Below are 23773 nucleotides of genomic sequence, written 5' to 3'. Positions count from 1 at the left end.
AAATAAATAAATAAATATTGTTTTACGCGTTGAAATAAAAGTTTGTACCAAACGATGTCTGGCAGCGGCGATCCGCCAATGACGCACGAAAGAGTAACTGTTTCTTTTAGGCCTACGACGACACTCTTTAGAGGTTCCAAGACGACTGGTGGTTCCGCGGCTGACGGTTTTGATATCTTCACGTATGGCGATTGCGGTGATACTTCGCCTGGGCCTTCTTCGTTCACGGCTGTCACTCGGAAGGTGTACTCTTTGTTCGTGGTTAGTTTCGTCACTTTGTGCGTTGTCTCTGTTATAGTTTCTGTGACCCTGGTCCAACTACGGACAAATCAATTTTTACAACGCGTATTTTGCTGAACACTATGTAGAAATTCTAATAATATTGAAAAAGTTGTTCCTTGAAGCGAGAAAAACCACATAAAAAACTACGTATACTCACGTAGTTGTAGTCTTCTCTTGGTATTCCAGAATGTATTCGACGATAGGAGAATTACCATCCGAATCTGGTTTCTTCCAGTGAAGTGTAACACTGTCGTTGGTTGTTTCCAATGGTTCAGGTGCTCCGGGTGCGCTTGGTACCTCTGCAAGGGAAAACCTCATCTCGTTAAGTTTCTATGCTATATTACTCAATAAAATTAACAAAAATATAACAAACCACGACACTTACGCATTACGACGACGGTGATGTCGACGCTGGCCTCGCCAGCGCGATTCGTTAGTTTGACAGTGTAGTCGCCAACATCTTCCTCTTGGATCTTCCTGATAGTTAGGGTTGCAGATTCCTCGTCGATCGTCGGCGCAACTCGTTTAGATTTTGTAATCACGTGACCATTTACTGTCCATTGGCTGGTTGGCTTCGGTGCTGCACTGAATTTCACGACAACATCGACGTCCTCACCTTTCCTCACTTTGTATTTCCTTGGTGTGTCGGGGCTGATCTTTGGTGGCGTCTCGACCACTGAAAGTGTACATTACAACGATGTTAATTATTCAATTTTTCTACATTTTAAAATTAAAATTTTTCTAACTTAAGATGAATGGAATTTTAATATTAAAATGATAACGTATCAGTCAATTTAGAATTCGTTTCGATTGATTCGAATTTTACCTTCGATTCTTAATTTTGACGATGTTTTCACGTTCGTCACAATGGCCGAGTATTCCGAAATGTCGTCGGTCGTGCAATTCTTGACGATCAGTTTCTTTACAGTGCCTTTGTCGATGATTGTGTATTTCGGTGTGTCCTTGATGACTTCCGTTTTCCTGCGACATTATTATATTATTACATGTCATTTCAGATGTCAGGTATTCTTCATAAAGGATTCTTCGCATATAAGGTGAACATCCTGTATTATAGAAAATTTCATCGTGATTATTTGTAATTTAATCTTACCTGTACCACGTGACTGGAACGTCTTGAGACAGTTCAATCACGAATTCGGCATCGGCGTTCAACGGCACCAGAGTCACGTCTGGTAGTTTAGTGATGAAATCGACTCCAGGTTCTTCGACAGTCAGCTTAGCCGACGAGGTTTGTTTGCCAACTTCGCAAGAATAAACGGCCGCATCTTCTGGTTCCGTGTCGTAGATCTTCAGTCTTTGCCTCTTGCCATCGATCGATAGTTGGACGTGTTCGGAAAATTGCAACTCTTGTCCATCTTTAAACCATCGTACCAATGCATCTCCTTTTGTTAATTCGATCTCGAATGTTGCCTTTTCGCCCCTTGCTATTGTTACATCTTGCATCTTGGTAATAATTTCTGGTGGCAATTCTGGGATAATTTAAAAAATAATTCATTAATACTCGACGAAAGAATGGATTAATTTAATATTGTATTAATAGTGGTCAATGTTTGGAAGGGATACATTTTTAAAAGGTTATCTTGACTACGTTTCACTCTCGAAATATAGTAAAATATTTATAACATACTTGTACAATGATAAGAAAAATATCTGTCCCTACCGTACGTCTCTAGTAATACATATTGATAAACCAATGCTCACCGATAATAGTGACTTCCGCGGTGCATTCTTGATCCAAGAGAGAACAGGTGTATTCTCCCTCGTCGTGGACGGATGTGCCCCTGATAAGCAACTTTCTGACAGTACCATCTTTCACGAATTCTAGTTTCTCTTTGCCCGGTCCTAATGGTTCGCCGTCCTTAGACCACTTAACGTCAGCCGTCTGCGACGTAATCTCTACCTCCAAAATGGCGACTTCGCGTTCTTTCACCTCGCAATCTAACAACTTCTTCACGAACTCCGGTTTGGTGGCTGTACAAACGGATCAGATTTCTCAATAACAAGCAGTTAGAAGTAGAATAAAGATGTTGAATTAATTTGTATTAGTCTAGTGAAGCAACAGAAGATATAATATTATAATACGATAAAACATACAACAGACCGTTTAAGCGGGTATAGCAAAAAAATTACCTTTCACCGTGACTTTGCTGGACGTTGATTGATTTTTCACAGTACACTCGTAAATACCCTCGTCCGTGGGGCTTGATTTCTTGATTACCAGCTTGTGCACGTGTCCTTCTTGGATGATTTCGCGGTGATCCATTCCACTGATCTCCTTGTCGTTGTGCCACCATTTCGTGGAGACGGTATGGGACGTTTCGCAGGTCAGTTCCAGCATTTTGTATTCGTCGACGACGACTTCCTTCTCCAACATCTTCGTAAACGTTACTTTTTCGACGTCCACCGTGACCCTTGCACCGTGCGACGTTTTTCCAACGGGATTGCTGGCAATGCATTTGTAATCGCCAGAATCCACCTCTGAATCCGCGTTTCGAATTTCCAAGGAAATATTCTCCCCGTCATAGACTTCCGTGATGTTCGGAGATTTTTCCAACGGCATGTTGTTCCTGTTGGACGAACGATATCGCTTATAAATATATTTTTTCCCACCATTCCACTAAAATACACTTTTGATCTTTAATTTCTGTAAGAGCAAATTTAAAAAAAAAAAAATTTATGCAAACAAATACGTTTCATCCCTGAGTTTTTCCTCAAATTTTATTATTCTTTTAAAATTGAAATTTACCTATTCTTGAAAAATTATAAATCGTTTTTTTTTAGATCGCATTAGATTATATTTAAACCATAGGATTCTTTTTAATCAGTAATTTAATTCCACTGTCTTTAGTAATTTAATTCACAGTCTTAACTTCTTCGAGAATAATGTCTGAATCTGAGTTATTTAAATTAAAGTGCTCACTAAAATTATGAAGAAATATTCCTTATATTCAAAGAAAAGTGGAAGTAATTAAATAAATAACTGTACCTTAACCACGAAACTTCTGGTACAGGATTTCCAGTAACCTTTGCCACCAGTTTAAATGTACCTTTCTCTGGAACAGTAACTTCTTGGAACCGTTCCGTGAACAATGGCGGTTCTGGAGCTCCGCTTGGTATTTCTACAAAGTACAAAAATACCACTATTTTCTTCGAATTCCTAACGATTTCTATTGTTCGTGCATACAAGAGATTTCTATTATAAAACACCATAAGCAAAAGCAGAAGCATATCCTACCCTTAATCACGCTGAAGTGTTCATACGTGTGCTGTTGGATATTAATGCTCAACGAAGGCTTCGAGTTGACTGAAAAATATATTAGTTAAGCGTTTTATGATGTTAATATAAGCGTGATCTTTTAACAAGTTCGAATCTAATGCAAAGTTTCTTTAACCACTTCTCCAAATATTTACATATTTGCTTTAAATTTCATATTTCGTTATTTATTATACTTCATGATTTCATTATCGTCTTCTCAATTAAGGAAATAATCAGAAATTATTGTAGAAAAATATTATACATCTAATTAAATTAATATTATTAATTTTCATAGATCGAGAAAATTATAAAAAATTCAAGTGGTTAAAATGTTCCAATTTGTATGGTACATTCAATTAATTCCCTTTAATGTGATATGCAAATGCGTGGCAAGCGTTTATCGTAAAAAAGTTAAAAATTGTTGCAAGGCTGATGATAGAATGCTTACTTTCGACTGTCAATGTTGCTTTAGTCTCGGCAGTGCCAAGATCGTTGGTGGCCACTACCGAATACTCCCCAGTGTCAGACACTTGGGGTTGAATGAGAGTCAATGTGTTCACGTGGCCATCTTGTTTCGGTGACAAGCCCTTTAGTGGTTTGCCGTTCTTGGTCCAGGTGACTTTGGGCGCAGGGTTTCCGACGATTTGAGTCGACAATAACACGGTTTCTCCTTCTCTCACCACGTATGATTGTAGGGGTTCTAGAATCTCCGGTGGTTCGTGTTTTCCTGTCCTGACCTGTAAATTACGCAAGCATACGAAATACATCAATTCTTATTCGCCAGGTTTATACAGAAAGAAATGATCGTTAATGGAAGATTTGGATTTGAATTTATACTCGATAATTTGAATTAAAATAAACAAACGTAATTGTTTTATTATTTCCCTTTTTCGTCTTTTCCATACGATTATAGAGAATGTTTACCTGCAGGTGTTTTACAAAAAAATATAAATTATTCAAACACGAAGTAATGTACTTTAAAGGAATCACTGGGGGATGTACAAACCTTCATAGGAATCTCGATGTTAGCTTCACCTTCTCTGTTTTTAGCAACGATGGTGTACTTTCCTTCCTGCTTCTTCTGCACTTTGGTGATCTTGATCACGCTGCAGTACATGTGCATGTCGCTTTCAGTGACGACCACGATGTTCTCTTTGCTCGTGATTTTCGTGTCCTTGTAGTACCAAGTTATTTCCGGTTCGGGTACAGCTACCAGTCGACACTCTAATATCACGTCGTCGCCCTCGTTCACGTATTTCGCTTTAGGTTTGCGAGAGAACGTCGGTGGTATTCCCTCCAAGATGTCGGCTAGGGACGATTCTCTGCACGTGTTCGTTTATATTAATTAACATCGAAATGCTATTACGCAGTGTTAACGTAGAATATTCGATCGTCTTGAAATAATATCGAATGACTATAAATTTTAAATGCCCGAAAATGCTATAAATTTTTAAATGTTAAATGTGAAACATGAAAATATCGCGCAAGAATCGAAAAGTCATTCACCTCGAAAGGCTCTTTCTCGATGGACCAGTTAGGTCTGATCCGTGATCAGAAAGAGGCGCTTCTACGACCAATTCTGTGGTACTGGACGCGAATCCAGCCGTGTTTTTGGCGACACAGGTGAAGGTGCCGGCATCCTCGGGGAACACCTCTCTGATGATCAAAGTCGCCACATTGTCGTCGTCGTAATACATTTGGAAGTCAGGAGACGGCTTAATGATGGCGGTTTGTCGGAACCAGGTTATTTGCGGCCTCGGTACACCTTCCACTTGACACTCGAATTGAACCGTGTAACCATCTGGCGTGTGAATCGGCTGTAGTTTTTCAACGAATTTCGGTGCAGACGATTGCTCACCGGGCACGGGTTCTGAAACGTTAATATGCTCGTTAAATATCAATTCTCAATGCGTATATGTGATATTCCTAATAATTTTAAAAGACTAATTTATCTGCCATTTCCATTTTTATGTTGTACCAATAAAAGAAATGAAAATTATAAACAAACTCACTTTCGAACACTGGCAATTTGTCGATTTTCTCGTGCAATTTGCGTTGAAGATAATGGGTATAGTGTACTTCGTTGAGAAGATATTGCGCTGGAACCCAACCCTTCTCATTCGTCAAATGCTTCTTCACGAACCACCAGTCCTGATTTGTGTGATCTGAAACGATACTATGCGTGTAATACTCTTGTCTCGAATAAATATCCCCTTATACGTTACTTTCTCGTTAAGGTAACTTACCGATGACATAAACTCTTTCTCCTTCGACAAGATTGATGGCTTCGTCAGTTTCTGCCACGTAAGAGCAGATCGAGAACATGGTGTCGCCATCGCGAACTATGTACTCGATCTCTTCTAAAAAGTTCCGTAAATTATGTAAATTATTAATAAGGTTATTTAAAAATAAACGTACCTTCCTCTGAAATGTCCTCTTCTCTGGTGATACTAAGCGTGGCCTCTTCTGCAATATTTCACATAAAGTTTTAACGAAGATCCAACAATTAGAATCGATATCCGTTAATACGATTAACTTTTCATTTATTATACGCATAAAAGTGATTTTGCAGGATAGTAAATATTACTATCAGATTTAGTATCGCGTTATTAAGCATTTAATATCTATTGAATTGAAATACGTTATACGGAGTACCGATATGCTTTTCATTCGCAGTGGATTAAGAAGCAAGGAAGAAGTTGGGAGGATATTAAGGGCGAACATACTCACTAAAGATCGATAGTCTGACGAACGTTAATTTCTACTTTAGCTGAAAGCATGTTACATCAGATTAAATGTTATCTGCGAAGCCGATAATCGAAAAATTCTATCGAACCTTCGTCGTATGTGGAAACACGTCTCTTGCTCTTCAGCTTTAATGCCAACGACTCGTCGGTTTCTTCGATCGAGTACTTTCTCTCGCGTTTCAATTTCAATTTCACGTCACCCTCTTCGACGTCTTCGACTTTGTACGGCCTGGGTACCTTCTTTTTCTTTCTCCTCAAAGGCAAATTCATCTCGTCGGTTTCCAATTCCTCGATGCTATATTCGTCCTTGGCTTCCTCGTCCGATTCATCAATTATTTCTTCAATGATCGGGCCTGAATCGTCCTCCACTTCCTGCATAATTCTGATGGTTTCTTCTCCAGCTTCTTCGGAGAACGTCATCGGACGTTTCTTTGGCTTCAGACGAACTTTTCCAGACATGGAGATGTCTTCTTCCTCGTACGTGTTCAAAGATATTTTAAATTCTTGTTCCACGTCTTCCTTGGTCTTTGTACTGCGTGGTCTGAATGTCACGTTCTCTGTTTCCGTGACTTCTTTAATGTCTGGTTTGGGTTTCTTCTTTGGTCGCAGTTTTCGAAGGGTAACGTCTTCATAAATTTCTTCGATCGGTTTAGGAGCCATCTTCGGTGGTTTACGCTTGAACGTGAATTCATGCACTTCATCCTCAGGTTGTTCAACTTCTTCGATTCTTTGGATCGTCAGTTCCTCAGCAGCATCTTCCTCGACCTTTCGAATTGGCTTTTTCTTCTTTATTTGCACATCGGTCGACACTTCTTCTTCCTCGGCAGGCTTTTCCGGAGCACGAGCTTTCTTTATGGTTATCGCGGTTTCTTCTACTTCTTCCGTTACAGATGGCTTCTTTTCTGGTTTCTTCTTCTTAATCGTGAATTCTTCTGGTGCTTCTTCAGCTTCCGTGGGCACTAATTTCTTTATTGTTACTTCGGCAGCTTCTTCTTCAACAACGGGTTTCTTCTTTGGCTTCTTCTTCAGAGTCAGTTCACCTTCTTCCGGTTTCTTTTCTTCTTCGACCGGTTTTGGTTTCGTCAAAGTCACTTCAGCAGTTTCTTCTTCTTCTTCTTCTTTTGGAATTGACTTCTTCTTAGGTTTCGGTTTCAAAGTAACCTCCATCGGAGCATCTTCCTCTTCCGGCTTTTCTTCGACAACAACCTTTTTGATGGTAACTTCATCAGCAGCTTCCTCGACTACAGGTTTCTTCTTTTTCGGTTTCTTTAATTCAACTTTCTCGCTTACTTCCTCCGGCACTGTCACTTTTTCTTCTGGCACTGGTTTCTTCAATGTAATCTCTTCACTTACATCTTCCGGAACAGGTTTCTCTTTAGGTTTCCTCTTCTTCAACGTTACCTCTTCTGGAACCTCTTCTTCCGGTTTCTCTTCGACAACAACCTTTTTGATAGTAACTTCATCAGCAGCTTCTTCGACCACTGGTTTCTTCTTTTTCGGTTTCTTTAATTCAACTTTCTCGCTTACTTCCTCCGGCACTGTCACTTTTTCTTCTGGTACTGGTTTCTTCAATGTAATCTCTTCACTTACATCTTCCGGAACAGGTTTCTCTTTAGGTTTCCTCTTCTTCAACGTTACCTCTTCTGGAACCTCTTCTTCCGGTTTCTCTTCGACAACAACCTTTTTGATAGTAACTTCATCAGCTGCTTCTTCGACCACTGGTTTCTTCTTTTTCGGTTTCTTTAGTTCCACTTGTTCGCTTACTTCTTCCGGTACCTTTACCTTTTCTTCCGGTTCTGGTTTCTTCAATGTAATCTCTTCAGTGACTTCTTCTGGAACAGGTTTCTCTTTAGGCTTCTTCTTTTTCAGCGTCACTTCTTGAGGAACCTCTTCTTCCGGTTTCTCTTCGACAACAACCTTTTTGATGGTAACTTCATCAGCTGCTTCTTCGACCACTGGTTCCTTCTTTTTCGGTTTCTTTAGTTCCACTTGTTCGCTTACTTCTTCCGGTACTTTTACCTTTTCTTCCGGTTCTGGTTTCTTCAATGTAATCTCTTCAGTGACTTCTTCTGGAACAGGTTTCTCTTTAGGCTTCTTCTTTTTCAAGGTCACTTCTTGAGGAACCTCTTCTTCCGGTTTTTCTTCGACAACCACCTTTTTGATAGTAACTTCATCGGCAGCTTCTTCGACCACTGGTTTCTTCTTTTTCGGTTTCTTCAACTCCACTTGTTCGCTTACTTCTTCCGGAAGTTTCACCTTTTCTTCTGGCTCTGGTTTTTTCAGTGTAATCTCTTCACTTACTTCTTCCGGTACAGGTACCTTCTTCGGTTTTTTCTTTTTCAACGTTACTTCTTCTGGAACCTCCTCTTCCGGTTTGTCTTCGACAACAACCTTTTTGATGGTAACTTCATCAGCTGCTTCTTCTTCGACTGGCTTCTTCTTTTTCGGTTTCTTTAGTTCCACTTGTTCGCTTACTTCTTCCGGTACTTTTACCTTTTCTTCCGGTTCTGGTTTCTTCAATGTAATCTCTTCAGTGACTTCTTCTGGAACAGGTTTCTCTTTAGGCTTCTTCTTTTTCAGCGTCACTTCTTGAGGAACCTCTTCTTCCGGTTTTTCTTCTACAACAACCTTTTTAATGGTAACTTCATCGGCAGCTTCTTCTTCTACTGGCTTCTTCTTCTTCTTTGGTTTCTTTAGTTCTACCTGTTCGCTTACTTCTTCCGGAAGTTTCACCTTTTCTTCCGGCTCTGGTTTTTTCAGTGTAATCTCTTCACTTACTTCTTCCGGTACAGGTACCTTCTTCGGTTTTTTCTTTATTACAACTTCTTCTTCAACTTCCTCCACTTCCTTTTCTTCTGTGACAGTTTTCTTCAGTGTAACTTCGTCAGCTGCTTCCTCTTTGACAGGCTTTTTCTTTGGTTTCTTTACGATCGCTTCTTCCGCGACTTCAGTTGGTTTTTTCGGTTTCTTCTTCAAAGTAACTTCCGTCACCGTTTCCTCTTCTACTATTTCCTTTTCTTCGACAATTGGCTTTTTGATCGTAACTTCGGCTGGAGCTTCCTCGATTGGTTTCACCGGTTCTTTCTTCAAAGTAATTTCTTCGGTTATTTCCGGAACTTCTTCTGGTTCCTTAGGTTCAGGCTTCTTAATTGTAACTTCTTCTTCTTTTGGAGGCTTCTCTTTGGGTTTTTTAGCTTTAGGCTTCCGTTTCACAGTGACATCTTCAGCTTCTTCTTTCGGAGCTTTCGGAGCTTCTTCCTCTTCCTTTGCTGGGAACTCTTTCTCACCTTCGTCTTCAGGTTTATCTTTCTTCCAACCTTTTAACGTTATTTTTTCTGGTTCCTCTTCTGGTTTCTCTTTCGTTGGTATTCTGAACTTGACTTCTGGTTCCTCGTCCGGTTCTGGTGGCTTTGGTTCACCCTTTATCAACGGAATCTGCTCAATCTCTTGATCCGGTTTCTTCTTCTTCTCTTTTTCGTATGGCTTTGGAATTGGCTCAGGTTCCGGTTTCTCTGGTTTTTCTTCTTCCTCAGGCTCATATTTCTCCAATTCTGGTCTGTCAAATTCCAGTGGTTTAAATTCATCGTGTTCCAATTTCACTTTTGGTTTCTTTTTCTTTTCCGGCTTAACTTCCTCCTCTGGTTCTGGTTTTACAGGTTTCTTAACGGGTTCTGTAACTTCTTCCGGTTTCGTTTCAGGTATTTTCTTCAATTTCACTTTTTCAGGCTCAGGTTTCTCTTCTTCCAGTACCTTACCCTTTCCAACGACCAATTTCTGTGGTTCCTCCGGTTCTTTGGGCGTTTTCTTCGGTTTACGTTCATACGGGGCTAACTCTTCGGCTTTCTCCAATGGAACTTTCTTTAATTCTTCGAATTCTTGGTCCAACTTTTCCAATTGTGTAACCTCTTTTTCAGAAAGCTTAACTCTCTTTACCTTTCTCTTCAGTAGTTTCAGAGCTTCTTCCGTATTTCTAGAAAGGATACCCGTTTGAACTGGATTTTCTTCCATGTAACTTATCTTTGGAACCTGCAATTCTGGCGGATAATCACCAACGAAAGTGATTCTACTGCGCAACATAATCTTTGGCAATTTAGTCTCAGCGACCTCTTTCTTCTTCGGGGCTGCTACCTTCTTCAGTTTGATGGCAGCGAATTGTATCGTTTCCGTGGGTTCGGAATACTTTAATTTTGTCGGCTTGAACTCTTTCCTCTCGATCTTTTGTGGAACCAATTTCTGCATGGATTCAGGCAAAGGCTTCTTCTCTTTCTTCTTTTTCGTCGGTTCCCATTGAATCTTCTCAGGCATGGGCTCCAGAACAGGTCTTTCATACTCAGGCTCCACCCATTCTTCCAATTCGTCTTTCTTGGCTGGTTTCTTCTTCTTCTTCACGACCTTTGGCTTCTTAGGCACTTCTTCGACGGGTTTCTCTTCAGTTACTTCTTCCTTCTTCTCTTCCGGAGCCTTTTCTACCGGCACTTCCGTTATTTCTACCACATCTTCTTTCTCTTCGACGGGCACAGCTTTGCGTTCGTCGGGCTTCTTGGTCGGCAATTCTTCCGCCACGCTTTCTGGAACAACTTCAGTCGTTTCTACGCTGTCTTTTGGAACGACTTCTTTCTTAGCTTTCACCTTCTTTGGCTTCTCTTCTATTATTTCTTCTATCTTATCTTCGCGTTGTTCCTCCTCTGATACAGTAGGTTTCTTCTCTGTCGGCAATTTCTTCTTCTTTGGTTTTTCTTTAGGAACTTTTGCAACTTCCTCTTTTTCTTCTGGTTTCTCAACAGGAACCTCCTTTTCTTCAGGCTTTTCTTTTATCATTTCACCATTTGTTACAATCGGTTCTTCTTTCGGTTTCTTTTCCTTCGGTACTTTCTTTACGGAAACTTCAGTGACCTTTGCCTCCTCTTGAATCTTTTCTTCCTCCGTGGGCACAGCCTTCTCCTCCTTCGGTTTCTTGTCTTTAGGTATCTCTTCCGTTGTAACTTCAGCCACCACTTCGGTCGTTTGTATTTCTTCTTTAGGAAGAACAGCCTTCTTAGCTTTCCTCTTCTTTGGTTCTTCAGGCGTTATTTCTTCCACAACTTCTTCTACTTGTTCCTCTTCAGTTTCCGTTGGTTTCACCTTTTTCTTGGGTGCCTTTTTCACAGTAACCTTCTTTTCTTCAACGGTAGCTGTCTCTTTTTCTTCTTCGGTCACCAAAGCTTTGTCCTCTTCGGGTTTCTCAACTTCTAATATCTCTTCCGCAGTTGTAGCGACTACTTCGGTCGTTATGAGACCCTCCTTCGGAGTAATTTCTTTCTTTGCTTTAGTTTTCTTTGGCTTTTCAGGAACAAGTTCTTGCACTTCTTCGACCGGTTGTTCTTCCACTTCTGGCACAGCTTCTTTTGGTGCTTCCTTTACCGTTACTTTTTCTGTTACTACTTTCTCTTCTGTTTCCTTGATCTCGGTTGCTTTCTTCTTTTTAGGTTTAACCTTCTCAGGAAGTTCCTCCGTAGTCACGTCTGTAACCACTTCGGTCACTTGGACGCCTTCCGTTTCCGTAACGATTGGTTTTGCTTTTTCTTCCACTGGCACCTCAGGTTTCACTTCTTCTACAATTTCTTCAGTTTCTGTTGTCTCGACGGCAGTAACAGTCTTCTTCTTTTTGGGCGCTTTCTTAACCACCACTTCCATTACTTTAGCTCTTTCTTCTGTTGTTTCCGATGGCGTGGCTTCTTCCGGTTTCGCTTTTTCTTCCAAAAGCTTCTCGACAGGCGTTTCCGCGATAATTTCCGTGATCTCTACACCTTCTTTAGGGACTATGTCCTTTTTAGCCTTTTCTTTGACAGGCTTTTCGATCACAATTTCTTCGACTTCTTCCTCGGGCGCTTTACCTTCCTTTATCGTTGCTTTCTTCTTCTTGATGATCTTCTTTGTAGGCGTTTCAATTATTTCTACAATTTCCTGTTCCTCCATAGTCTTTCCTTCTTCCACCGTTTTCTCAATAATCTCTTCGACCACTTTGTCTTTCTTCCCCTTGGGTTTCTTACGAATGATCTTCTTCGTCGGAGTCTCGATCGTTTCAATTATTTCTTCCTCCTCGACGACTTCTTCCGGCTTCTCAGGTGCTTTCTTCAAATCGACCTTCGTTACCTTAACGGTCTTCTTTTCTTCTTCCACGGCGGGTTTCGCCTTTTCTTTCTGTGGCTTTTCGATAATTATTTCTTCAACGATCTCTTCCGGAACTCCGTCGTCTTTCGTAATCGCCTTCTTCTTCTTAACGATTTTCTTCGTTGGAGTTTCCACGACCTCCATTATTTGTTGCTCCTCCATTTCGATAGTTTCTTCGCGGGGTTTCTGAATTATTTCTTCGACCACGATCTCTTCTCCGCCCTTCTTCATAGGGCGTGTCTTCTTTCTAATGATCTTTTGCGTGGGTGTTTCGATGGTCTCGAAAATTTCCTCCTCTTCCTTGATGACAACCTCCTTCTTCTTCTTGGGCGCTTTCCTCACATCGAGCTCGGTTATCGTCACCGTCTCTTCTTCCTCTTCCACGATTGGTTTAGCCTTCTGTCTCTCAGGTTCTTCTATCGTTATCTCTTCCACGATTTCTTCCGTCACTTCATCTTTAGCTGTAACAGGCTTCTTCTTCTTCTTCGTGACCTTCTTGACTTCTTCGACTTCCTCGATGACTTCCTGCTACGTACATAAATCGAGCCAGTTTAATATCTCTTCGTTATTATTACCAGAGAAAATACAAATATAAATCGTACATATAATCTTACCTGTTGCGATCCCTTCTCCGTGACATCTGCAATAAGAACAAAATGTTTTAAATCGGTACATGAACCAATGATTTCGAATCGATTTCTAAGCTCTCCTCGACAAATCACAAACCATTTACGAATCAATAATCGATGTACGAAGCAGATAGAAATTAGGTGCATTGATAATATGATATAAAGTATGTTTGTCAATCATGTCTTTGTTTCCTGTTCTTGTTATGCGTAGCGAATAAAGACACGTAAGGACACATGTACGTTGTAACGTCTAATTGTAGGTAATGGTGATAGTAATACGTAAGAAATGGGCTTACCTTCTGGTACTTTCTCATCAGCTTTGGGTTTAATCGGTCTTTTGTGTTTGGGTTTTTCGTGTATTTCTGGTGTAGTGTCTTCGTGGGGTTCTATTGTTGCTGTTAATGGTGGTTTACCTTCCTCTTCGACGATCACCTCTTCGGTGACCCGTTCTTTACCTTCTCGTTTCCTCGTCACGCGCTTTTTGCGCACCGTTTTCTTTGTCCCTTCTTCGGTAACGATCTCGCTCGTAACTATTTCTTCTTTGATCTCTTCCACAGGCGCGGGTTTCTCGACAGACACGACTGGCAAAGCTTCCGGTTTATCCTCGTCGAATTCTTCGACGGTAACGACAGGCTCGACGCCATCTTCTTCTATCGTTGTCTCTTCGACGACCTTTGGTTTCTCGTCTCCACGCTTGGTGGTGGTTTTCTTCTTTTTAATTTTTCGTACCTTCTTCTCCGGTGTCTCTTCGGTCTCTACGGTAGTGACAACTTCAACAGTTTCAACAATGTCGTCGTCCTTCGGAACGAACTTTATGTACTCTTCGGGTACTTTATCTTCTTCCTTCGGTTCGTCGCGTTTCTTCCACGGTTTCAGTTTTATCTGCTCTGGTTCCTCGGTTGGAGCATCGCGTTCAGGAATTCTTCTCTTGATCTCTTCTTCCTCTTCGGGTTCTCGAGGCTTTGGAACGCCAGGCACGATGGGGACAGCTTCTGTGTCTTGAGCCGGTGTTTTACGTTCCTTCTTTGGCTTTTTACCTGGAACTTTCTTAGGCGTTGGTTTCTCTGGTTCAGGATACTCTGGCTTCTCTCTTTCTTCCAAGTCAACTTCACCGATTTCCACATCGTAAGGCTCGAACGGTTCTAACTCGGGATACTCGGGCTTGTCCTTCTTCTCTTTAGGTTTCTCCACTTCGTCTTTCTCTTTCGGAACGGGAACCGTTTCCTCGGAAACGCTTGGAGCCTTCTCCGGTATTTTCTTCAAACGAACAGTTTCTTGGTCTTCCTCTTCTACAGGCCGAGGTTTTCCTTTCCCAATCTTTAATTTCTTTGGTTTCTCTTCTTCGACTTCTTTAGGTTTCGGTTTACGTTCATACGGGGCTAACTCTTCGACCTTCTCCAATGGGACTTTCTTTAATTCTTCGAATTCTTGGTCCAGTTTTTCCAATTCTATCAACTCCTTTTCAGAAAGCTTCACTTTCTTGCGTTTTACCTTCTTCAGCTTCATTGCTTCTTCCATCGTTCGAGATATTATACCGCTTTGTACGTAAATTGGCTCCAAGTCGGTTATCACTGGATATTGTATAGATGGCGGCCATTCGTGGCCAGTTATGCGACTGCGTAACAAAATCTTTGGAAACTTGCTTTCATCCTTGTCAACCTTCTTCGGAACAACACGAGCTTTCTTTAATTTGATTTGTGCAAACAGAGGTGTGGCAGGTTCTTGGATTTTCGGTTTAGTTGCTTTCTGTTCTTTGATACTGATTCTCATCAATTGAGGTTTCACAGTCTCCGTTACTTTATCTTCAGGTTTCTTCTTCTTTTTGACCTTTCGTTCCGGCTTCTCTTCAGGTACTGGCTCGTCCAGCTTCTCCAACGGTAATTCTTTCTTCAACTCAGCAAATTCCTTATCGAGCTGTTCCAACTTGGCTATTTCCTTCTCCAAGTGCTTCACCTTCTTCTTCTTCTTCAATTTTGGTAAGGTTGCGGCTTCCTCGACGTTACGGGACAGAATGCCATTTTGAATTTCATTCGGTTCGAGTTCAGTGAGCTTCAAGTGCTTGAGACCTGGAGGCCACTCGGTGGCAGTAATGCGACTTCGTAGCAAAATACGAGGAAACTTCTCTTTCTTCTTCTTCTCTTCTGGACGTTTCGCTACTGGTGTCTTGCGCAATTTTATTTGAGCAAATTGTGGTTTATCTACGGATACTTCCTGCACATCTAGTTTCGTAGCTTCGAATTTAGTAACCTTAACACGCTGCAATTTAACGAGTTTCTTAGTTTCACCAACAGGAAGTTCGCCAGGTTTAGTTTCATCCACTTCCGCCACAACATCGGAGACAACTTCGCGAACTTCTTTCTGTTTAATCTTCTTTTTCACAGTCCGCTTTGGTTTGCCTTCCTCCACAACTTCTTCAGTGACAGTTACTTCTTCCGGTTTTTCCATCACTTCAGTTGGTTTTACATATTCTAGCGCGGGTAGTGGTTTCACAGTTTCTTCAACCAATTCTTCAACAGGGCTTTCAGTCACAGTTGTCACCGGAGCTTTTCCTTGTTCCTCGACAGTGACGATCTCGGTTACTTGTTGTTCTTTTCCTTTACGCCTAACAACCTTCTTCTTGGTCGTCTTTTTAGGTTTACCCTCCTCAGTTATTTCTTTGGTAACTGTAACTTGTTCACGAACTTCCTCGACTTCGGATGGTTTAACAAATTCAGGAGTAGGCAATGCTTTTATGGTTTCTTCAACCACTTCTTCTACAGGACCTTCTGTAACAGTTGTTACAGGTCTCTTTCCTTTCTCTTCTACAGTAACTACTTCGGTCACTTGCTGTTCTTTACCTTTGCGTTTAATAACCTTCTTCTTAATAGTTTTCCTCGGTTTACCTTCTTTAGTGACTTCTTCGGTCACTGTTACTTGTTCACGTACTTCCTCGACTTCGGATGGTTTCACGTGTTCTGGAGCTTGTAAAGGTTTTATTACTTCTTCAACTACTTCTTCCACAGGACCTTCCGTCACCGTTGTCACTGGAGCTTTTCCTTTTTCTTCCACAGTAACTACCTCTGTCACTTGTTGCTCCTTACCTTTCCGCTTAATCACCTTCTTCTTGGTGGTTTTCTTTGGCTTACCTTCTTTAGTGACTTCTTCCGTGACAGTTACCTGTTCTCGTACTTCCTCGACTTCGGATGGTTTAACAAATTCAGGAGCAGGCAATGCTGTTATGGTTTCTTCAACCACTTCTTCTACAGGACTCTCAGTCACGGTTGTTACCGGGGCTTTTCCGTGTTCTTCAACAGTAACTACTTCTGTCACTTGTTGTTCTTTACCCTTACGTTTAATCACCTTTTTCTTGGTGGTCTTCTTTGGCTTACCCTCTTTAGTTACTTCTTCAGTGACAGTTACTTGTTCACGCACTTCCTCGACTTCGGATGGTTTAATAAATTCAGGAACAGGCAATGCTTTTATGGGTTCTTCAACCACTTCTTCTACAGGACCTTCTGTGACAGTTGTTACAGGTCTCTTTCCTTTCTCTTCGACAGTAACTACTTCGGTCACTTGCTGTTCTTTACCTTTGCGTTTAATAACCTTCTTCTTAATAGTTTTCCTCGGTTTACCTTCTTTAGTGACTTCTTCGGTCACTGTTACTTGTTCACGTACTTCCTCGACTTCGGATGGTTTCACGTGTTCTGGAGCTTGTAAAGGTTTTATTACTTCTTCAACTACTTCTTCCACAGGACCTTCCGTCACCGTTGTCACTGGAGCTTTTCCTTTTTCTTCCACAGTAACTACCTCTGTCACTTGTTGCTCCTTACCTTTCCGCTTAATCACCTTCTTCTTGGTGGTTTTCTTTGGCTTACCTTCTTTAGTGACTTCTTCCGTAACAGTTACCTGTTCTCGTACTTCCTCAACTTCGGATGGTTTAACAAATTCAGGAGCAGGCAATGCTTTTATGGTTTCTTCAACCACTTCTTCTACAGGACTCTCTGTTACAGTTGTTACGGGTGCTTTTCCTTGTTCCTCGATTGTTACAACCTCCGTTACTTGTTGTTCTTTACCTTTCCGCTTAATGACTTTCTTCTTGATGGTCTTCTTTGGTTTACCCTCTTTAGTAACTTCTTCAGTCACTGTTACCTGTTCCCGAACTTCTTCAACTTCAGATGGCTGCACGTATTCTGGGGCAGGTAATGCTTTAATTACTTCTTCAACCACTTCTTCAACAGGACCTTCTGTGACAGTTGTTACAGGTCTCTTTCCTTTCTCTTCGACAGTCACTACTTCGGTAACTTGTTGCTCCTTACCTTTCCGTTTAATTACCTTCTTCTTAATTGTTTTCCTCGGTTTACCTTCTTTAGTTACTTCTTCCGTGACAGTTACCTGTTCTCGTACTTCCTCGACTTCGGATGGTTTAACAAATTCAGGAGCAGGCAAGGCTTTTATGGTTTCTTCAACAACTTCTTCTACGGGACCTTCTGTGACAGTTGTCACAGGTCTCTTTCCTTTCTCTTCGACAGTAACTTCTTCGGTTACTTGTTGTTCTTTACCCTTGCGCCTAATGACCTTCTTTTTGATGGTCTTCTTTGGTTTACCTTCTTCAGTAACTTCTTCAGTCACTGTTACCTGTTCGCGAACTTCTTCAACTTCAGATGGCTGTATGTATTCTGGTGCAGGTAATGCTTTAATTACTTCTTCAACGACTTCTTCGATAGGACCTTCTGTCACCGTTGTCACTGGAGCTTTTCCTCTTTCTTCCACAGTAACTACCTCTGTCACTTGTTGTTCTTTACCTTTGCGTTTAATAACCTTCTTCTTGGTGGTTTTCGTTGGTTTACCTTCTTTTGTGACTTCTTCGGTAACAGTTACCTGTTCTCGTACTTCCTCAACTTCGGATGGTTTAACAAATTCAGGGACAGGCAATTCTTTTATGGTTTCTTCAAGTACCTCTTCAACTGGTCCTTCTGTCACAGTTGTCACTGGAGCTTTTCCTTTTTCTTCAACAGTAACTACTTCTGTCACTTGTTGCTCTTTACCTTTGCGCTTTATGACCTTCTTCTTGATGGTCTTCTTTGGTTTACCTTCTTTAGTAACTTCTTCAGTCACTGTTACCTGTTCCCGAACTTCCTCGACTTCGGATGGTTTAACAAATTCAGGAGCAGGCAAGGCTTTTATGGTTTCTTCAACCACTTCTTCTACAGGACCTTCTGTGACAGTTGTCACAGGTCTCTTTCCTTTCTCTTCGACAGTAACTTCTTCGGTTACTTGTTGTTGTTTACCCTTGCGCCTAATGACCTTCTTTTTGATGGTCTTCTTTGGCTTACCTTCATTAGTGACTTCTTCCGTAACAGTAACTTGTTCCCGAACTTCTTCAACTTCAGATGGCTGTACGTATTCTGGGGAAGGTAATGCTTTAATTACTTCTTCAACCACTTCTTCAACAGGGCCTTCGGTCACCGTTGTCACTGGAGCTTTTCCTTTTTCTTCAACAGTAACTACTTCGGTTACTTGTTGCTCTTTTCCTTTGCGTTTAATAACCTTCTTCTTGATGGTTTTCTTTGGTTTACCTTCTTTTGTGACTTCTTCGGTAATAGTTACCTGTTCTCGCACTTCCTCAACTTCGGATGGTTTAACAAATTCAGGAGCAGGCAATGCTTTTATGGTTTCTTCAAGAACTTCTTCTACAGGACCTTCTGTGACAGTTGTCACAGGTCTCTTTCCTTTCTCTTCGACAGTAACTTCTTCGGTTACTTGTTGTTGTTTACCCTTGCGCCTAATGACCTTCTTTTTGATGGTCTTCTTTGGCTTACCTTCATTAGTGACTTCTTCCGTAACAGTAACTTGTTCCCGAACTTCTTCAACTTCAGATGGCTGTACGTATTCTGGGGAAGGTAATGCTTTAATTACTTCTTCAACCACTTCTTCAACAGGGCCTTCGGTCACCGTTGTCACTGGAGCTTTTCCTTTTTCTTCAACAGTAACTACTTCGGTTACTTGTTGCTCTTTTCCTTTGCGTTTAATAACCTTCTTCTTGATGGTTTTCTTTGGTTTACCTTCTTTTGTGACTTCTTCGGTAACAGTTACCTGTTCTCGCACTTCCTCAACTTCGGATGGTTTAACAAATTCAGGAGCAGGCAATGCTTTTATGGTTTCTTCGACTACTTCTTCTACAGGACCTTCTGTGACAGTTGTTACAGGTCTCTTTCCTTTCTCTTCGACAGTAACTACTTCGGTTACTTGTTGCTCCTTACCTTTGCGTTTAATTACCTTCTTCTTAATAGTTTTCCTCGGTTTACCTTCTTTAGTAACTTCTTCAGTCACCGTTACCTGTTCACGAACTTCCTCAACTTCGGATGGTTCAACAAATTCAGGAGCAGGTAATGCCTTTATAGTTTCTTCAAGTACCTCTTCAACTGGTCCTTCTGTCACAGTTGTCACTGGAGCTTTTCCTTTTTCTTCAACAGTAACTACCTCGGTTACTTGTTGTTCTTTTCCTTTGCGTTTAATAACTTTCTTCTTGATGGTCTTCTTTGGTTTACCTTCTCTAGTGACTTCTTCAGTAACGGTTACTTGTTCTCGCACTTCCTCCACTTCGGATGGTTTAACAAATTCAGGAACAGGTAATAGCTTTATTGTTTCTTCAAATACCTCTTCCACGGGACCTTCCGTTACAGTTGTCTCTGGAGCTTTACCTTCTTCTTCAACTGTAACTACTTCGGTTACTTGTTGTTCTTTTCCCTTACGTTTAATAACTTTCTTCTTGGTGGTCTTCTTCGGTTTGCCTTCTACAGTGACTTCTTCAGTAACAGTAACCTGTTCGCGCACTTCCTCCACACTAGACGGTTTGGCGAACTCTAGTGCAAGTAGTGGCGTTAATGTCTCCTCTACAACTTCTTCCACAGGACCCTCTGTCACGGTTGTTACCGGGGCTTTTCCCTTTTCTTCAACAGTAACTACTTCGGTCACTTGTTGCTCTTTACCTTTCCGCTTAATCACCTTCTTCTTGGTGGTCTTCTTTGGTTTACCTTCTTTAGTGACTTCTTCCGTAACAGTTACCTGTTCTCGTACTTCCTCGACTTCGGATGGTTTAACAAATTCAGGAGCAGGCAATGCTTTTATGGTTTCTTCAACCACTTCTTCTACAGGACCTTCCGTGACAGTTGTCACAGGTCTCTTTCCTTTCTCTTCGACGGTAACTACTTCGGTTACTTGTTGTTCTTTACCTTTGCGCTTAATGACTTTCTTCTTGGTGGTTTTCTTTCGTTTACCTTCTTTAGTAACTTCTTCAGTCACTGTTACCTGTTCGCGAACCTCTTCAACTTCAGATGGCTGTACGTATTCTGGTGCAGGTAGTGCTTTAATTACTTCTTCGACGACTTCTTCGATAGGACCTTCTGTGACTGTTGTCACTGGTGCTTTACCTTGTTCTTCAATAGTCACAACCTCTGTTACTTGCTGTTCTTTTCCTTTACGTTTAATAACCTTCTTCTTAGTGGTCCTCTTAGCCTTGCCTTCTCTGGTTACTTCTTCAGTGACTGTTACTTGTTCGCGCACTTCCTCTACACTAGACGGTTTGATAGATTCTAGCGCAGGTAGTGGCATGATTGTCTCCTCTACGACTTCCTCAACTGGCCCCTCATGTACAGTCGTTACCGGTGCCTTTCCTTGTTCTTCCACTGTAACAACTTCTGTCACTTGTTGTTCTCTTCCCTTACGTTTGATAATTTTCTTCTTGGTGGTCTTCTTTGGTTTTCCTAACTTAGTGATTTCCTCTGTCACTGTTACTTGTTCACGCACCTCTTCCACTTGTGATGGTTTTACGTGTTCTAGTGCTGGTAATGGTTTAATTATTTCTTCGACCACTTCTTCGACAGGACCTTCTGTCACAGTTGTCACTGGAGCTTTTCCTTGTTCTTCAACTGTGACAACCTCTGTTACCTGCTGTTCCTGCCCCTTTCGTTTGATAATCTTCTTCTTTGTGGTTTTCTTGGGTTTACCTAGTTTTGTTACTTCTTCAGTAACTGTTACCTGCTCTCGAACTTCTTCTACTTCCGTTGGCTGAATACGTACTGGTTTAGGTAATGGTTTTATTACTTCTTCTACTGGACCTTCAGTTACAGTGGTTACTGGTGCCTTTCCTTGTTCCTCAACCGTGACCTCCTCTGTCACTTGTTGCTCTTTTCCTTTGCGTTTGATTATTTTCTTCTTTGTGGTTTTCTTAGGTTTACCCAGTTTCGTTATTTCCTCTGTGACTGTAACTTGTTCACGAACTTCTTCTACTTCCGTTGGTTCGACACGTTCAAGTGCAGGCAATGGTTTTATTATTTCTTCGACTACTTCCTCTACTGGACCTTCGGTTACAGTGGTTACTGGTGCTTTTCCTTGCTCCTCAACCGTGACCTCCTCTGTTACCTGTTGCTCTTTTCCTTTGCGTTTGATAATTTTCTTCTTTGTGGTTTTCTTAGGTTTACCCAGCTTCGTTATTTCCTCTGTGACTGTAACTTGTTCACGAACTTCTTCTACTTCCGTTGGTTCGACACGTTCAAGTGCAGGCAATGGTTTTATTATTTCTTCGACTACTTCCTCTACTGGACCTTCGGTTACAGTGGTTACTGGTGCTTTTCCTTGCTCCTCAACCGTGACCTCCTCTGTTACCTGTTGCTCTTTTCCTTTGCGTTTAATGATCTTTTTCTTTACGATCTTTTTGGGTTTGCCTTCTCGTGTTACTTCTTGTGTAACTGTCACTTGCTCTCTGACTTCTTCTACTTCAGATGGTTTGGCATATTCTAGCCGAGGTAACGGTTTTATTACTTCATCAACTACTTCTTCGACTGGACCTTCGGTCACAGTAGTCACTGGTGCTTTGCCTTGTTCTTCGACAGTGACTACCTCCGTTACTTGTTGTTCCTGACCCTTTCGTTTGATAATCTTCTTCTTTGTGGTTTTCTTGGGTTTACCTAGTTTTGTTACTTCTTCAGTGACTGTTACCTGCTCTCGAACTTCTTCTACTTCCGTTGGCTGAATACGTACTCGTTTAGGTAGTGGTTTTATTACTTCTTCGATTACTTCTTCTACTGGACCTTCAGTTACAGTGGTTACCGGAGCTTTTCCTTGCTCTTCAACTGTGACAACTTCTGTTACCTGTTGTTCTTGTCCTTTTCGTTTGATAATCTTCTTCTTTGTTGTTTTCTTAGGCTTACCTAGTTTTGTTAATTCTTCAGTGACTGTCACCTGTTCGCGAACTTCTTCTACTTCCGTTGGTGTAATACGTTCGGGCGCAGGTAAAGGTTTTATAAGTTCTTCAACTATTTCTTCAACAGGACCTTCAGTTACTGTCGTTACTGGAGCCTTTCCTTGCTCCTCAACCGTGACAACTTCTGTTACTTGTTGCTCTTGTCCCTTTCGCCTGATAATCTTCTTCTTTGTGGTCTTCTTTGGTTTTCCTAATTTTGTGACTTCCTGTGTAATGGTCACTTGCTCGCGGACTTCTTCTACGTCGGATGGTTTGGCGTATTCTGGCTTAGGTAATGGTTTTATTATTTCTTCAACTACTTCTTCAACAGGACCCTCGGTTACAGTTGTCACTGGTGCTTTTCCTTGTTCTTCGACCGTGACAACTTCTGTTACCTGTTGTTCTTGTCCTTTTCGTTTAATTATTTTCTTCTTTGTCGTCTTTTTAGGTTTACCTAATTTCGTTACTTCTTCAGTGACTGTTACCTGCTCCCGAACTTCTTCTACTTCCGTTGGTTTAATACGCTCTGGTGCAGGTAACGGTTTTATTATTTCTTCAACCACTTCTTCGACTGGACCTTCTGTTACTGTTGTCACTGGAGCCTTGCCCTGCTCTTCCACCGTAGATACCTCTGTAACTTGTTGTTCCTTGCCTTTGCGTGTAATAATTTTCTTCTTTGTTGTCTTTTTCGGTTTGCCTTCTTTTGTGGTTTCTTCCGTAATGGTGACCTGTTCTTCTACTTTCTCTACCGTAGGTGTAACGTATTGTAACGGAGCAATCGGTTTTGTATATTCTTCCGGTACTTCCTCCTCCTCATATTCTCCCGTTTCGAGTATTGGTTTCTCTTCGATCATTTCTCTGGGTTTCGTCACGACCGTCGTTATCGGTGCTTTGCCATCTTCTTCGACCGTTATTTCCTCCGTGACTTGTTGCGTTTTTCCTCGTTTCCGAATAATCTTCTTCTTCGTTATTTTCTTGGTATCGTCCGTTCCTTGAACCTCGATTACTTTGATGTCTACCGTTTCTTCTTGCTTTGGCGTTACTTCCTCTGCCTCGTCTATTCTCGTCGGTACTATTTCTTCGACATCCTCCACTGTCGTGACTTCTTCTATCGGCATAAATTGTTTTTTCGGTATGGATGGAATTTTTGGTTTAATATCCTCGAGTTCTTCTTCGATGACGACAACATTGTTTTCCTCTTCCTCTGTTTTCGGCTTTTTCTTTCTTATTATCGTTTTCTTCGTTTTGACCGCTGCAGTCTCATCGTCTGTACTCCCGCGCCTGAATTTCGTTGTGTACTCTTCGATTACCTCTGTGTCGGATTCGATCGACTGTTGCTGTGGCGTATCGTGTTTTGTTGTGTGTTGTGTAATTGTGATATGATGTTGTTGCGCTGGTACTTCTGTAGTTTCTGAAATGTATACAGAACAAGTGTGATATGATTAACGTGTCGTGGCATTTGTTTGTT

General features: G+C 41.3%; 1 protein-coding gene across 2 annotated transcripts in view; it reads right to left on the bottom strand.

Annotated features, from left to right (window-relative positions):
- LOC122402643 (titin) overlaps positions 1 to 23773 on the bottom strand; it is a 96710-nt gene that overhangs the window by 4749 nt on the left and 68188 nt on the right. The window contains exons 56-73 of one of the 2 annotated variants that reach the window (XM_043405603.1): positions 13382 to 23716; positions 13059 to 13096; positions 6396 to 12981; positions 5978 to 6025; positions 5806 to 5919; positions 5572 to 5724; positions 5066 to 5429; positions 4566 to 4881; positions 4008 to 4296; positions 3539 to 3607; positions 3290 to 3422; positions 2434 to 2870; positions 2005 to 2274; positions 1394 to 1772; positions 1109 to 1263; positions 668 to 958; positions 440 to 581; positions 49 to 318 (exon numbers count right to left, since the gene is read on the bottom strand). In XM_043405603.1, the coding sequence (XP_043261538.1) occupies positions 49 to 318; positions 440 to 581; positions 668 to 958; positions 1109 to 1263; positions 1394 to 1772; positions 2005 to 2274; positions 2434 to 2870; positions 3290 to 3422; positions 3539 to 3607; positions 4008 to 4296; positions 4566 to 4881; positions 5066 to 5429; positions 5572 to 5724; positions 5806 to 5919; positions 5978 to 6025; positions 6396 to 12981; positions 13059 to 13096; positions 13382 to 23716 (20389 nt within the window). The remainder of the gene's footprint in view (positions 1 to 48; positions 319 to 439; positions 582 to 667; positions 959 to 1108; positions 1264 to 1393; positions 1773 to 2004; positions 2275 to 2433; positions 2871 to 3289; positions 3423 to 3538; positions 3608 to 4007; positions 4297 to 4565; positions 4882 to 5065; positions 5430 to 5571; positions 5725 to 5805; positions 5920 to 5977; positions 6026 to 6395; positions 12982 to 13058; positions 13097 to 13381; positions 23717 to 23773) is intronic. The other variant, XM_043405601.1, reaches the window with a different exon arrangement.

This window comes from Colletes gigas, unplaced genomic scaffold (assembly GCF_013123115.1).
Source record: "Colletes gigas isolate AHSC1104 unplaced genomic scaffold, ASM1312311v1 Colletes_gigas_Sc00038, whole genome shotgun sequence".
Classification (NCBI taxonomy): domain Eukaryota; kingdom Metazoa; phylum Arthropoda; class Insecta; order Hymenoptera; family Colletidae; genus Colletes; species Colletes gigas.
Note: the sequence above shows the minus strand (reverse complement) of the source record. Positions and strands in the feature narration are given on the sequence as shown.